The sequence below is a fragment of the Fringilla coelebs genome (genome assembly GCF_963513975.1).
Source record: "Fringilla coelebs genome assembly, chromosome: 24".
Classification (NCBI taxonomy): domain Eukaryota; kingdom Metazoa; phylum Chordata; class Aves; order Passeriformes; family Fringillidae; genus Fringilla; species Fringilla coelebs.
Genome location: NC_140050.1, coordinates 7,657,647 through 7,670,438, shown reverse-complemented (window position 1 = coordinate 7,670,438; position 12,792 = coordinate 7,657,647). Strand labels below are relative to the sequence as shown.

Genomic DNA, 12,792 nt, shown 5'->3' with positions numbered 1-12,792 from the left:
AGCTGTGCCCCAAAATGCCCACTGGGGACAGTGCTGGGCACTTCACACCCATGGGAGGGCCAGAAATGCCACAGGGCAAAACAGGAGGGAGAGAGAGGCTCTGTGTGTGTGTGTGTACGTGCAAACACAGCCAGCTGTCTTGGTGTGCAGTTTCCTCTGGTTCCCCACATTGTAAAAAGGGATAATGCTGTCATATTAAAGCACTTGGAGATCTGGGGATGAAAAGCAGCGAATAGGACCGAGACAGTCCTGATCAAAGCTCTTCTTTTTTCTCCATCTGTGTTTGTTTCCCCATGGAAGATAATACTCTGCCTCTTTCTTGTAAATATTTTTTTAAGATCTAAGTAACTCCGTGATAGATAAACAGCCGTGCTTCACTCTGAAGGATCTCTGCTGCCTGCTCTAATAGTGTTTGCCAAACCCCTGGCCTGCCTTCAGGAGTGCCTTGGGGAGCTGCATTCCAGCCCCAAGGAGAAGCTGTGTCCAGCAGCTTTGGGGTGCAAGGCACTGATGTGGAAATGCTCCATCACCTCCTTTCGTTTGGGCAGGATCAGGCCTCTTTTGAGATCTGCACAGCTGCTGGAGCTTGGCACCTAAAGCACCCTGAGTGTGGCTGCCCCATCCCTGGCAGTGCTCCAGCCAGGCTGGAAGGGCCCTGGGTCCCCTGGTCCCTGAGGGGCATCCCTGCCTTTGGGGGAACAAGGGCATCTCTGGGGTCCTGTCCACCCAAACCATCCTGCACCTGCTGGGCTGGGCTGGGCAGGGCTCCAGGGCCAGCTGTGCACCTGGGCAGGTCCTCATTGCCCAGGTGAGCTCCTGGGCAGGTCCCTGTCCACCCAAACCATCCTGTACCTGCTGGGCTGGGCTGTGCAGGGCTCCAGGGCCAGCTCTGCACCTCCTCATTGCCCAGGTGGGCTCCTGGGCAGGTCCCTGGCCCAGCCCTGGCCAGGCTGGGCTTGCCAAGGCCAGGGTGCTGGAGAGGAGCAAGCTGGAACTGTGGGGCAGTGAATTCAAATTTCATCTCTGCCCTCCCCAGGGGAGGTGACAAATGAGCTGGTGGTTGTGCTAAAAGCTTTTCTTTCTCTCTTTAAAGAGGTGGCTGGGAGGAAATGAAGTGACCCACTGACCTCTGTTAATGCGCAGCACAAACGGAGCTGCTGCTGCTGCCAGGGAGAGCCCTCGGTGCAGCCTCTGCCTGCAAGGTGTTTGCTTCCCTTGATGTGTCTAATGGGAGCAATTCTCCCACAGCAGCTGCTGGAAATGAAGATATTTAATCATCTCCCAGATCCTAGTGGAACTTTTTGCAGGGAATTTCTTTAAAATCGCCCTTCTCCTTCTCACAGGCAGGTGAAACACTGAAGAAGCCCAAGTGCTTTTTTCTTTTGGTGATTTATTTTTCCAGGTCGTCATGTTGTAATGAATCTGAAATGAATGCAGGGTTCCTCCCTCCTGGATTTTTTTCAAACCCAGAGCAAATGTTTCAATTACCAGCTCCGTGGGGGCTAGGAACAAGTAGCATATGGCGAAATGTTGCCCAGAGAGGCTGTGGATGCCCCATCCCTGGGACTGTTCAAGGCCATCTCTGAGCAGCCTGCTCCAGAGGAAGGTGTCCCTGCCACTGGCAGGTTGGAACAGCGTGATCTTTACCGTCCCTCGCAGCCCAAGGCATTCTGTGTTTCTGGGGAAACCTTGCACAGTTCTGCCCCGTCCCAGGGTCTGCCACTGTGCTTTCAGCAGCATTTCCCTCTCTGAGCAGCGAGGACCAGGGCAGCCAAACCCCTCCTCCTGCATCCCTCCGTGCCCAAAGGAGCTTAAGGGAGTTGGGTGTCCAGCACCCTCTGAAATGGGACTTGCTGGGGGGAAAATCTTCAAAAGCATCTTAGCAGCTTAGCTTAAGTCCCTTTGACTCCCAGGGGAACTTAAGCTCTTAAGAAATGTAGGTGCTTCAGAGCATTTCACCCTCTGTGCCTCGCTCCCCTGGGTCCTGGCTCGCTCCCAGCTGCAGGAGCTGCCCTGGGAAGCTGCTCCTCGCAAACCCTTCTCGGTTTTATTATTTTTAATAATGCTCTGCAGGGCCCCGTGCTCGGTGCTTACAAGCTGCACACATGGCCTTGCTTAGAGCTGGAGATTAGGCAGCACACAAGAATGAATGTCTTACAGGAGCTCCTTTACTGTAAGAATTAATCTTATTCCTGAAATGTGACCGTATCTAGCACAAATCTGACCCCACTGGGGGCCATGGCTTCACTTAATTGCATTCTTTAGCGAGGATTGAGGTCTATTAGGTGGTTTGCTTGTGTTGCAGGGGATCCTGTGCCAGAGAATTTAGTGAATTTTGCAGGTCCGTGGAGCAGCACAGGAAAAGTGCCATTATGTTGGCTTGGCTGGTGCCAGGAGCTTGGCTGGGTGCTCAGACAGGCAGGGGTGAGCAAACCTGCTCCGGAGAGGACGAGGTGAGCTGTGCCCTGAGGAGGGGAGAGGGGGGCTGGCAGAGCCCCTGGGACCTGAGCTTTCACCAGAACAATTCCCCCGGGTTTCAGCTGGGCTCCTGCAGGGAGCACTGGGGCAGGAATCGTGCAGGGGATGCTCCTGCTGCCAGGGAAGCAGAGCAAGCTCTGCCCCAGCCTGTCCTGCCTGTCCTCGGGGGAGCCAGGTGGGTGCACGTCCTGCTGTCCTGACAATCCCTCATGCAGGGGGACAGCAGGGAGGGACCTGCTCTGAGGGATGAGCTGCTGGATTGAAGCTGACATGTCCTAATATCTCTGCCAGCACTTTCTGTCTCCGTCAGGGGCTGGGGAAGCACATTAGCACTGGAGTGGAAGTGTCACCCTCTGGCATCTCCTCCTCTCATCTTGGAGCTGTTCTGGATCCCCTTTTCCAGACCTTCTCCTTCAGAGCCCATTACAGGGCAGGAAAAGCCCTGCTGGGTGTGGGAGGGCGGCGCTGCCGGGCTCCTCTCTCTGGGGGAGGCAGAACATTGCCCTGACACTCAGCTCCATCCTGGGGGGACTTTGGGGATGTGCTGCTCCTCTTGGCTGCTCCCAGCTGTGGGAGATCACTGGTGCCGTGGCTGGGGAGCGCACGAGGCTCCAGGAGAGGTTTGGTGGCGCTTTTGGCACGGGTGGGGGTGGATGTACCGCTCTGATAAAGGAAAACAGGAGTTTCTGAAATGGTGGCTGAGCCAGCGTGGTTTGTTGGGCTTTATTTTAATGTAGGCACCTAAAATAGTTGGGTGCATCCCTGCTCTCTGCAACGCCAGCCTCGCTGGTGGGAACGGGAGCTGCGTGACTGAAGGAGGAAGCAGGGAGAGCCAGGGAGCTGCAGCACAGCTCTGTGCTGTGCTGGCACCGCTGCCACATCCCCAGTTTAATTAACAGTTCCCATCACAGCCATTCACGCTGTTCCCACTCTCTGCTCGCCCCTGACAGCCACAAAAGAAAGCCCAACGTGTTGTTCTGTGCCCTGGAACCCTGTGAGCCCCGAGCTAGGGCTGGCTGGAGCCTCTCTGTGTTTCTCTAAGTGTGTCTAGAACAAACATTTGAAGAGATTCCCAGTGATAGGATTCAGGGTTTTTTCCCTTTTTTGTTCCAGTATTTGCGCTCGTTTGTCGTGAGCCGGCTCTGAAGCACGGTGGATCTGGGCTAGCACAGAGCACACAGCAGAGGCTTTGTAATCCTCAAAGTCCAAAGCTTCTCTCTGAAAAGTTGTTCTTTCGGGCTGAATACGTACGGGGACTTCTTGTTTATCCTGGCTTTTCTTTTAATTCTGCACAGTTCAGCCTCGGAGCGTTAATGGGACAGAAAAAGATGAAAATGCCCCTTCACACCGCCCGGCTCCCACCCCGATGTGTGTCAGAGAGCTTAAACAGCCTCACTATCCCCTTAGTCCTCTCAAAGCCTTTGATCATGGCACAATATCTCCTACCTGGCTTTCCTCCAAAAGGTGATAAACCCTGGGTTTGATTTCTAATTGGAGTAACGATAGCGGGAAGGAATCTGTCAGATCTGAGAGATCCTTGCCCAGCTCTGGCCATTATCCCGTGCTCAGAGTCTGCCTGATGCAAACCCCTGTGAGGAGGCTGTGGCTGCAGCTCCCACTCTGTTTCAGCCCTTCTGGGGCAGATCTCACCTGTGTGACTGAGGGCAGCGTTTCCCAGGGCTGACACACAGCACTGGGGTGGTGGCTGAGAACGCAGCTGCCTTAATGCCGCTCCAGCTTTGCACAGGGATCAGGATAAAGCTGTGAGCAGGGAGCTCCCTTTGGAGCCAGGAGCTGTCTCCATGGAAATGTGCTGGCAGGGCGAGGGGAGCAGGCTGCTGCTGAGCTGGAGCTGCCCTGCCACAGCCCTGCTGATCTGCTGCTTCTGTCCTGCTGCCACGTTCTGCCACGTCCAGGGCAGAGCTGGGCAGGAGAAAATCTCTCACCTCCTGTGGAGGCTGCGTGTGCTTGATCCACCAGGATCAGCTGTGGCTCCAGGTATTCTCTCTTGCAGTTTTGTGTGGCTCAGAACACAGTTCCTCTGTGTGCTGGGAAACTGAGGCACTGAGTGGGGTAGGGGCTCTCAGCCGTGCAGAGTGGCTGCTGCAACCCCAGCCTGGCTGGAGCTTTTCCAGTGTGTGTTTCCTGTGCAAGAGGGGCTCTGGGACACCCCCAGTGACACCTGGCTCAGGTCAGGGCTGCTGTGGTGGGGGACCACGGCCTGTCTGGGCAGGAGCATCTCCTTGGGGGAGATTTGTTGCCTTCCTTGCTGGCTTTTTCATGTGTGAGGTTTCAGCTTTGCTTCCTCGCCCCGTGCTTTTGTGGAAAAATCTCCCTTTCAGAGGGTCCTTGGGTCCTGTGCTGGGGAGGGAGAGAACCTGATGGGTTAAACTTCAGACATGGGCTGGGCTCTGCCCATGGGGCTGGGCTCATCCTGTGGGTCTGGGCTCACCCCATGGAGCTGGGCTCACCCCATGGAGCTGGGCTCACCCCATAAAGCTGGGCTCTGCCCATGGGGCTGGGCTCACCCCATAGGGCTGGGCTCACCCCATGGAGCTGGGCTCTGCCCATGGGGCTGGGCTCATCCTGTGGGGCTGGGCTCATCCTGTGGGTCTGGGCTCACCCCATGGAGCTGGGCTCACCCCATAAAGCTGGGCTCACCCCATAGGGCTGGGCTCACCCCATAGGGCTGGGCTCACCCCATGGAGCTGGGCTCACCCCATAAAGCTGGGCTCTGCCCATGGGGCTGGGCTCATCCTGTGGGTCTGGGCTCACCCCATGGAGCTGGGCTCACCCCATAAAGCTGGGCTCTGCCCATGGGGCTGGGCTCACTCTATAGAGCTGGGCTCACCCCATAGAGCTGGGCTGGGCTCACCCCATAGAGCTGGGCTCACCCCATAGATCTGGGCTCACCCCATGGAGCTGGGCTCACCCCATAGATCTGGCCCACGGAGCCAGGCAGGTGCTCAGTGCCACCCCTCAGTGCCACCCTGGGGAAGGTGCCCGTGTCCCTGCAGGGTCTGTGTGCTGCTGTGGCTGCCCTGCCCTGCCCAGCCCTGCCCCTCAGAGCTGTCCCTTTGTGCCCCACAGGTGCTGACGAGGCTGGGGAGACGCCGCCGTTCCCGCTGAGCCGGAACCTTCCCGGCTGGGGCCCGAGGCCTTTGCAGAGGATGAGGATCCTTCCCAGCCCTGGAATGTCTTCGCTGCTCTCCCTCGTGAACGTCCTCTCCGTGCTGCTGATGGACTGCCTTGCTGAGAGTGAGTGACTCTGCTGTCCCCCTGCTCCTGTCCTCACCCTGCTTTTCACTGCTGGAGAAGTGCAGCTCAGGAGCTGATGGAGTGTTTCATTTTTTCATTTCCCAACATCCTGATTCTCCCCCAGCGCCTTCCCATTGTTCCCAGCCCCGCCTGGGAGGGACTGGGGCAGCTGGGTCCTCACAGCCTGCTTTGAGTTTCAGGTTGCCCCCAAGGCTGCCAAAGAGCTGGAGAGAAGGGGGGGAGCTGCCTGCCAGCTCTTTCCAGAGCCTTCCCCCACCTCCTCCCAACCCCAGCTCACCCATATTGTCCCCTCCTTTCGGGATCTGTCAGACACCGGTGACCATTGGCAGGGGGCTGGGTTCCAAACAGCATTTCAAGAAAGAGTATTATGTTTCTCCTTCCCCTGAGTGAACCAGTTCCAGTCCAACACAGTTTTTATCTTTGCTGCCTTTCAATTCCTGCTTTAAAAAATGAAAAGGGGAAGGAAAAAAAAAAAGAAGTGGAAATCTTCAGCGACTTGAGTGTAATGTTCCTTTGACATGAAGGCTGATCGCTTGGGATCAGTGGGGAATAGACTTTTCCAAGCTGATTGAATTATGAGGTTTTTTTCCTCCCCAGCAAAGCTGCTTGAAGCTGGTGAGAGAGCTGCTCTGGTCAGAGGAGCCCTTGACAGCTTTTCACGTAATCACTTGGTTATCAGGGTTTATTAGGATGACGGGGATTGAATGGATCCGCGACCTTTTGTTGCTGGGAGATGTTTTTGGAACGGTGCTTTCTGTCCTGCAGCAGGCCAGTGGGGATGTGCCTGCCCTTGCCTCTCTCTGAGTTTTGCTGGGTTCATGCTTAATCCCTCTTTGCAGACAGAAACACTCACGTGCAGGAAGATAATGTTGTCTTTTACTCTTTTTTCGTTTCGTAAGCCTGGCGAGTGGCTGGGCTCCAGGAGGTTCATGATGGGGTGAAGTGGCTGGGGGTCAGTCTGCACCTCACTGGTGTCCAGAAAGAGACCCACAGCTTCAGCCTGAGCTGCCTGCAGTGGCAGCAGCCCTGCAGAGTGTGGCAGGGAGCTGCCACCAGCCTTTTGCCCCGGGGTGTATCCAGGGATTTATCCCACGTTGGTGCTGGGGCCAGCGCTGTGCGGGGTCCTTATGAGCACCAGAGTCCACAGGTGCTGCTCTGTGGGCTCAGGGGGGATTGGGAAGGTGGGCTCTGGGAATCTCCATTCCTGCCTCTGGGTGCACTGGAGTCAGGAGTGGGGAATCAGTGGAAATCTGGAGTCAGGGCCACAGGGTCTTGTTCTTGCCGCTGGTTTCCTGCAACAACACCTGGCAAAATCAGTTTGCAAAGCAAACTGCAGCTCTGCAGGCGTGGATGGAGAGCTCAGGTGTGCTGCAGCTCTGCAGCCTCTCTGTACAAGGAGAGCCCCAATTGATCCCTGAGTGCCTGTGAAAATTGGGGTCCATTTGAACGTGGAGTGCACAGGAGGCCCGTGTGCTCAGTGCTGAGAGGGACACGGCAGCATCAAGGCTTCTCCAAACCATGGCTGAGTGACCTCGGCTCTCTTGTGGCTTTCATTTTCCTGGGAAGGAACAAACCTCTTGTCTGCCCCTCTTCTTTGGGGTGAGTTCTGCTCAGAGATTGCAGCAGGGCTGGGAGATGCCTCGTGGGGGCCGTGTGTCCTCAGGAGGGGCTGGTGCTGCTCAGACACAGAATGCTCCGTGGTGTGGCTGAGCCCTGCTGAAATCTGTCCCTGCTCTGCAGACACCTTGCTGCTGGCAGCCCAGTTCCTCTCTCCTGCAGTTCTGCAGTGTCCTTGGACCCTGAACTGGCAGGGTTTGTGCTGATTTCCCTCTGGCTGCTCACAGCTGTCCGTGCAGGAACTTTGCAGGTTGCTGGGACGGGGCTGGCTGCTCTTACCTGCTAGCTGTGCAGATGTTGGGCCAGATGTTGTGTCTCCTCTTGACCTGCAGCGTGCCAGCACCTCCCTGCCCTGTGCCCGTGGGGATGCTCCTGGTGCCAGCTGTTGCTCCCAGCCTGCTGAGGATGAGTGGGCAGGGAGCTGCTGGCTCCTGCTGTGGAGGGGCTCCAGGGCCATCCCCTCCCCTTGCAGCCCCCGAGCTGTCCTGCTGCTCCCCACTGAGCCTGCAAACAGCCAGCAGCTTTGTCTGTCACAGCTGCAGAGCCTGTGAGAGGAGCTGTCCCTGCTCTGACGATGTCCCCTCCCATCAGATGGCCCCGGGCTCTGTCACATTCCTGTAATCCCTTGGCCAGCTTCCATTTGGCCACGGCGCTGACCCCGTTTCTGCCCTGATCCACCCCAGGCCCTGCAGCCCCCCGGGCACACGGTGCTGGTGCCCCTCCTGTGCTGGGAAGGGAGATGGGAAACCCCTGGGACTGTGGGGACTGTGGCTTCTGGAGGGCATCACCTCCCAGCCTGGCAGGGAGCAGATCCCAGAGCAGAGCCTGGCTGAGCTGGGGCTGGCCTCCTCTCCCAGGGCAGCTCTGGAGGAGCTGTGGCCTCTGCAATCAAAGGACCATTAAAATACTTCCCTTCTCTCTGAGGCTAATTGATCTCAGTCAGTGATTTAAATCTTTCTGTGGCAGGAGCATTCTATTTAAAGGAAACTGCCATTTAAATTAAAAATCCGAAGCACCACACCACTCTCTGCCCGCTGTTCCTCCTTGGGAAGCTGAAGAGAACAATAATTGAAAGGTGTGACACAGGCATGTTCTTTCTGTTTCCTCTTTGGTTGAATATGGACATTTTCTTTGTTTCTTCCTTATGGTCAAAGGCAGCCATGGAACTGGAAATTACTGATTCCGTGCTTATTTTCAGCGGCGTCATTAAATGGAAAGTATTGTCCTTTTCTTGAGAGTTCTGCTGCTTGTGTGAGTACCAGGAATTGGCATGGCTGCAGGAAGTTAGGGGAGGCCTCCCCAGGAGCTGCAATGTGCCCCTGGGAGCTGAGAGGAGCCAGGCAGCAGAGACAGATGAGGCCTGGAGATGAGTCTGGGGAGAGGAATAGCTCCCAAATTGCTGATGGACCTGGGCACAGCACCAAGCCTTGCTGTTTTCTGTTCACACACCCAGAGCCATAAAGCCTTCATGGTGAGCCCCCTAAAACCTCGTGATGTGTGTGCAGAATGAGTGAGAGCCCTAAAACCTCTTGTGATGTGTGTGCACAATGAGTGAGCCCTAAAACCTCTCGTTCTGGGTGTGCAGAATGAGTGAGCACCCTAAAACCTCTCGTTCTGGGTGGGCACAATGAGTGAACGCCCTAAAACCTCTTGTTGTGTGTGCACAATTGTGTGTGCACAATGAGTGAGAGCCCTAAAACCTCTCCTTCTGTGTGTGCACAATGAGTGAGCCCTAAAACCTCTCGTTCTGTGTGTGCACAATGAGTGAGCCCTAACACCTCTCGTTCTGGGTGTCCCTCGTGTGGCTGGGCAGGAGCTGCTCCTGCCCAGGTGTGCAGGGCACAGCTGCTTTTGGCCAAGGGCGGTGGTCAGCTCCCTCTGCCACCCGAAGGAACCACGTGCCCCCTCCAAGTGCTCCTCAGTTGCACATAAAAAGCCATTTACTGCATGGAAATGTGGCCATTTTTCCTGACTGGAATCAGCATGCTCTCTGTTTTCAAGTGGATTTTTCTCATTGATTAAACCTTTGTGTTTTACAATAGCACTTTGCTAATTGGCACTTTGCATACACAGAGGGCTGGTGCGTGGCTCTCTCCACCCCAGCAAGGATTTAAGGGCAGGGAACATTACTTATTACTTACATTTCCTTCCTTTTATAAATCACCGTATAGAAGCCTTACTAGCACACTCTGAAGTATTACCATAAATAATTAAATCTAAATTGCAATTGACAAAATAAAAGAATAAAGCCCCTTTTATGATGCATTACCCTGGCTTTCTTCCCTTTTAATTGCCCTTGCTCCATCATTAATTTGCAGAACACAGTCATTGATGGGAGGTGCCTGTCAGGGGGGCTCTGTCAGCATCCCTGGGGCAGCAGAGGCAGCAGCCAGGTTTGCTCCAGTGGGGCTCCCAGAGGGGATGGAGCTGTGGTGGGATGGCAGTGGGGCCCCTCCAGGCCCACGTCCAGGCTGTGCTCTGGGAGCTGGTGCCTTGGGAGGGCTGTGCTCTCTGCCAGCAGGGGCAGGAGCTGGTGGTGGGCAGCACAGCTCGGCTCTGAGGTGCAGATCCCACCCCTCACAGGGGGTCTGCCTCCTGTCCTGAGCTGTCCCACGGGCTGGGGCCAGACCCCCAAAAGGACAGGGAGCCTGCAGGGGCTGAGGAGCCAGGGAGATGCTGCAGGAAGGCTGGAGGGGGAGCAGAATTTACAGATTTAAAGGGGGAGCACAGAGGAGGTTTTGTGGTCGATTGGAGGTGGTGGAGTTTTCCCTTGGAGTTGCACATTGTCCCTGCAGTGAGTGGAGTCTGAGAGAGGAGACAGCAGCTGAATCCTGAAAAGGCAGAGATCACTGCAGCCCTGCCAGATCCACCTGCTGCTCCTGTTCCTCGTGCACCAGTTGCCTCGGTAGGCAGGGAACATCTCCCTGTCCTTGTTGTGCTCTGCCCTTCCCATTGCTGCCTTCTCCCTGTGCCAGCTGGGATCTTGCTGAGGGTTCTGGGCTGCTTGTTGTCTCACTCAAGGACACTCAAGAATTAAGCTTCTATGTCACCTTGTTTAAGTGCCTGGCCAAATTGAACCTTGCCTGACTGGATCAAGTGATGTATCTCTTTTTTTTTTTTCTTTTTTTTTTTTTTTAAGATAACTCAAATTGGAAAGTTTGTGTCTTCCGTAGGATCCAGAGAGGAAATAAATCATGTGTTGAAAGAGCTTCCTTGGGGGCAGGGGGGGCTGTCAGGCTGTCTCAGCTGTGCCCCACGCTGGGAATGCTCGTTAGATTAATCTCTGCTGAGGAGCACCTGGGGACAGCAGCAGCCACGGTGTTTGGGACCCAGCCATGGGTGTCTCCTGCTGAAGGATCTTTTCCCAGCCAGAGGCTCTTTCTGCTCAGCTTCATTAGATGGTTAAGTTAGGGGAAAAGAGCATCTGTTTGTTGTGTAAACAAGTGGCTGGTGTGAAAATGTCACCTGCAGAGGATTGGGATGGAGGAAATGTCTGTCTTCGTACCTGGATGCCAGAACTGGGGCTGTTCCTCTGTGTCAGGCTTTGCCAAGAAGCCAAGGCTTCTTTCTTTATGGCTCTTCCCCTTGGCTGTCCTTTTCACAGCAGCAGCAGCAGCTCTTGCCCTTGCTGCCAGGAAGGACGGGATCCTCCTGGAGCCTCTCCCGGGCCCTGCTCACGCTGGCTTTTCCCCTGTCTGGCAGGGTCTCTGTGCTGGTGTCTTTTCAGAACCAACTCAGTACAAATCTCCTGGGTCACTGGAGGGAATCTGTGAGGGATTCCTCCCTTCTGTGGCCTGGCAAGCCCAGTGTTATTCTTAGAAGGCAGGCAGAGTGGTTTTCAAGGACGCCCGACCAGAGGAATGTCATTCCTCCGTGCGTGGGATGGAGTCTGGGCTCGAGCTGGCCTGTGAGACACAATCTCCCAAGAACACTTTTATTTACTCTCTGCCACTCTTCCCCTCCAGCCAAGGATGTTCTCTTGCAACATAATTGGTCCCAGTTCCCACCTTAGAAAGCTGTGATGTTCTGTGCGCTGCAGCTGCCTTTAATTTTTGGGGGATTGTTAAAGTTCATGAAAACAGTCACGTTTTACACCATCTGCTGTGTGCAAGGAGGTAACCAGGGTACAGGCTGCAGGCCAGGGAGTGGCGAGCATCCTCTCTCTGTGACTGCCCCTTCCCAAGGCTCCTTTTCCTTGCCTCCATTGGCTTTTTTGAGCAAGGGCTTCTCTTGCTGTGTCGTTCATCTGATGAGCCCAGGTTTGGTTCCAGCTCTCCTCCTGCAGCCCCTGAGCAGCCCTGTGGGGCTCTGATGAACCCAGCCCTGGTTCCAGCAGCCCTGTGGGGCTCTGATGAGCCCATCCCTGGTTCCAGCAGCCTGGGCTCTCCTCCTGCAGCCCCGTGGGGCTCTGATGAGCCCAGCTTTGGGTCCAGCAGCCTGGGCTCTCCTCCTGCAGCCCTGTGGGGCTCTGATGAGCCCACCTCTGTTTCCAGCAGCCTGGGCTCTCCCCCTGCAGCCCTGTGGGGCTCTGATGATCCCATCCCTGGTTCCAGCAGCCTGGGCTCTCCCCCTGCAGCCCGAGCAGCCCCGTGGGGCTCTGATGAGCCCACCTCTGTTTCCAGCAGCCTGGGCTCTCCTCCTGCAGCCCTGTGGGGCTCTGATGATCCCATCCCTGGTTCCAGCAGCCTGGGCTCTCCCCTGCAGCCCGAGCAGCCCTGTGGGGCTGGCAGCAGAGCCCAGGGACAGGGAGCTGTGGGACGTGGCAGTGACCACGGACCCGAGGGGGGAGCAGCATCAGCGCAGTTTGGATGTCTGCTGCTTTGACTTTGAGAGGGATGTCGGCAGGAATGGTCTGAGGGGCTGCCAGGAGGGGCTCAGGGCTGCCCTGTTTTCCCAGAGCCGTGCCCCAGAGCCCTGAGCTGGTCCCGTCCTGCTGGGTGCAGACATGAAACGTTCCGGCGGAGCCGGCGCCGCTCGTTTCATCTGCGGCGCGCGGAGTCGTTTCTGCTTCCTTTTGAGGCCGAGAGGAAAAGCAAAGCTTTAAAGAAGGAAAAAAATAAATAGATGGAGCTGCAACTGGTTTAGCATTCTGCAAAGTTTCTCCGAGTCCTCCAAATCTTTAATTGACTCAGGAGCATAAAATTGAGAAGGGGAGAGAGTGAGAGAGCGTGCGAGTGGCGCGAGTGATTTGAATAATTTATTGTCCTTTGAAGTTGCAAGAGAAATTTCAGCTGCCTTGGGGAGTAATTTCTCCCCATTCTGAAAGGGTTTCTCCTTATTTTAAACTCATTCAGAGGATGATAGTTTTGCATTTTCTGCATAATTAATGAGCATAGCTCCCCCCACTCTCGCACAACCTCTAAAGAGTGGTGGGGTGATGAAACTTGGTGGTTTTTTTAATTAATAAAGTCAAATTAA

The 12,792-nt window shown here is 55.5% G+C and overlaps 1 protein-coding gene across 1 annotated transcript in view; it reads left to right on the top strand.

Annotated features, from left to right (window-relative positions):
• PTPRS (protein tyrosine phosphatase receptor type S) overlaps nucleotides 1-12,792 on the top strand; it is a 127,538-nt gene that overhangs the window by 26,877 nt on the left and 87,869 nt on the right. Inside the window, exon 2 of the mRNA XM_084220927.1 lies at nucleotides 5,569-5,736. Within this exon, the coding sequence (XP_084077053.1) occupies nucleotides 5,649-5,736 (88 nt within the window). The 5' untranslated portion in view covers nucleotides 5,569-5,648. The remainder of the gene's footprint in view (nucleotides 1-5,568; nucleotides 5,737-12,792) is intronic.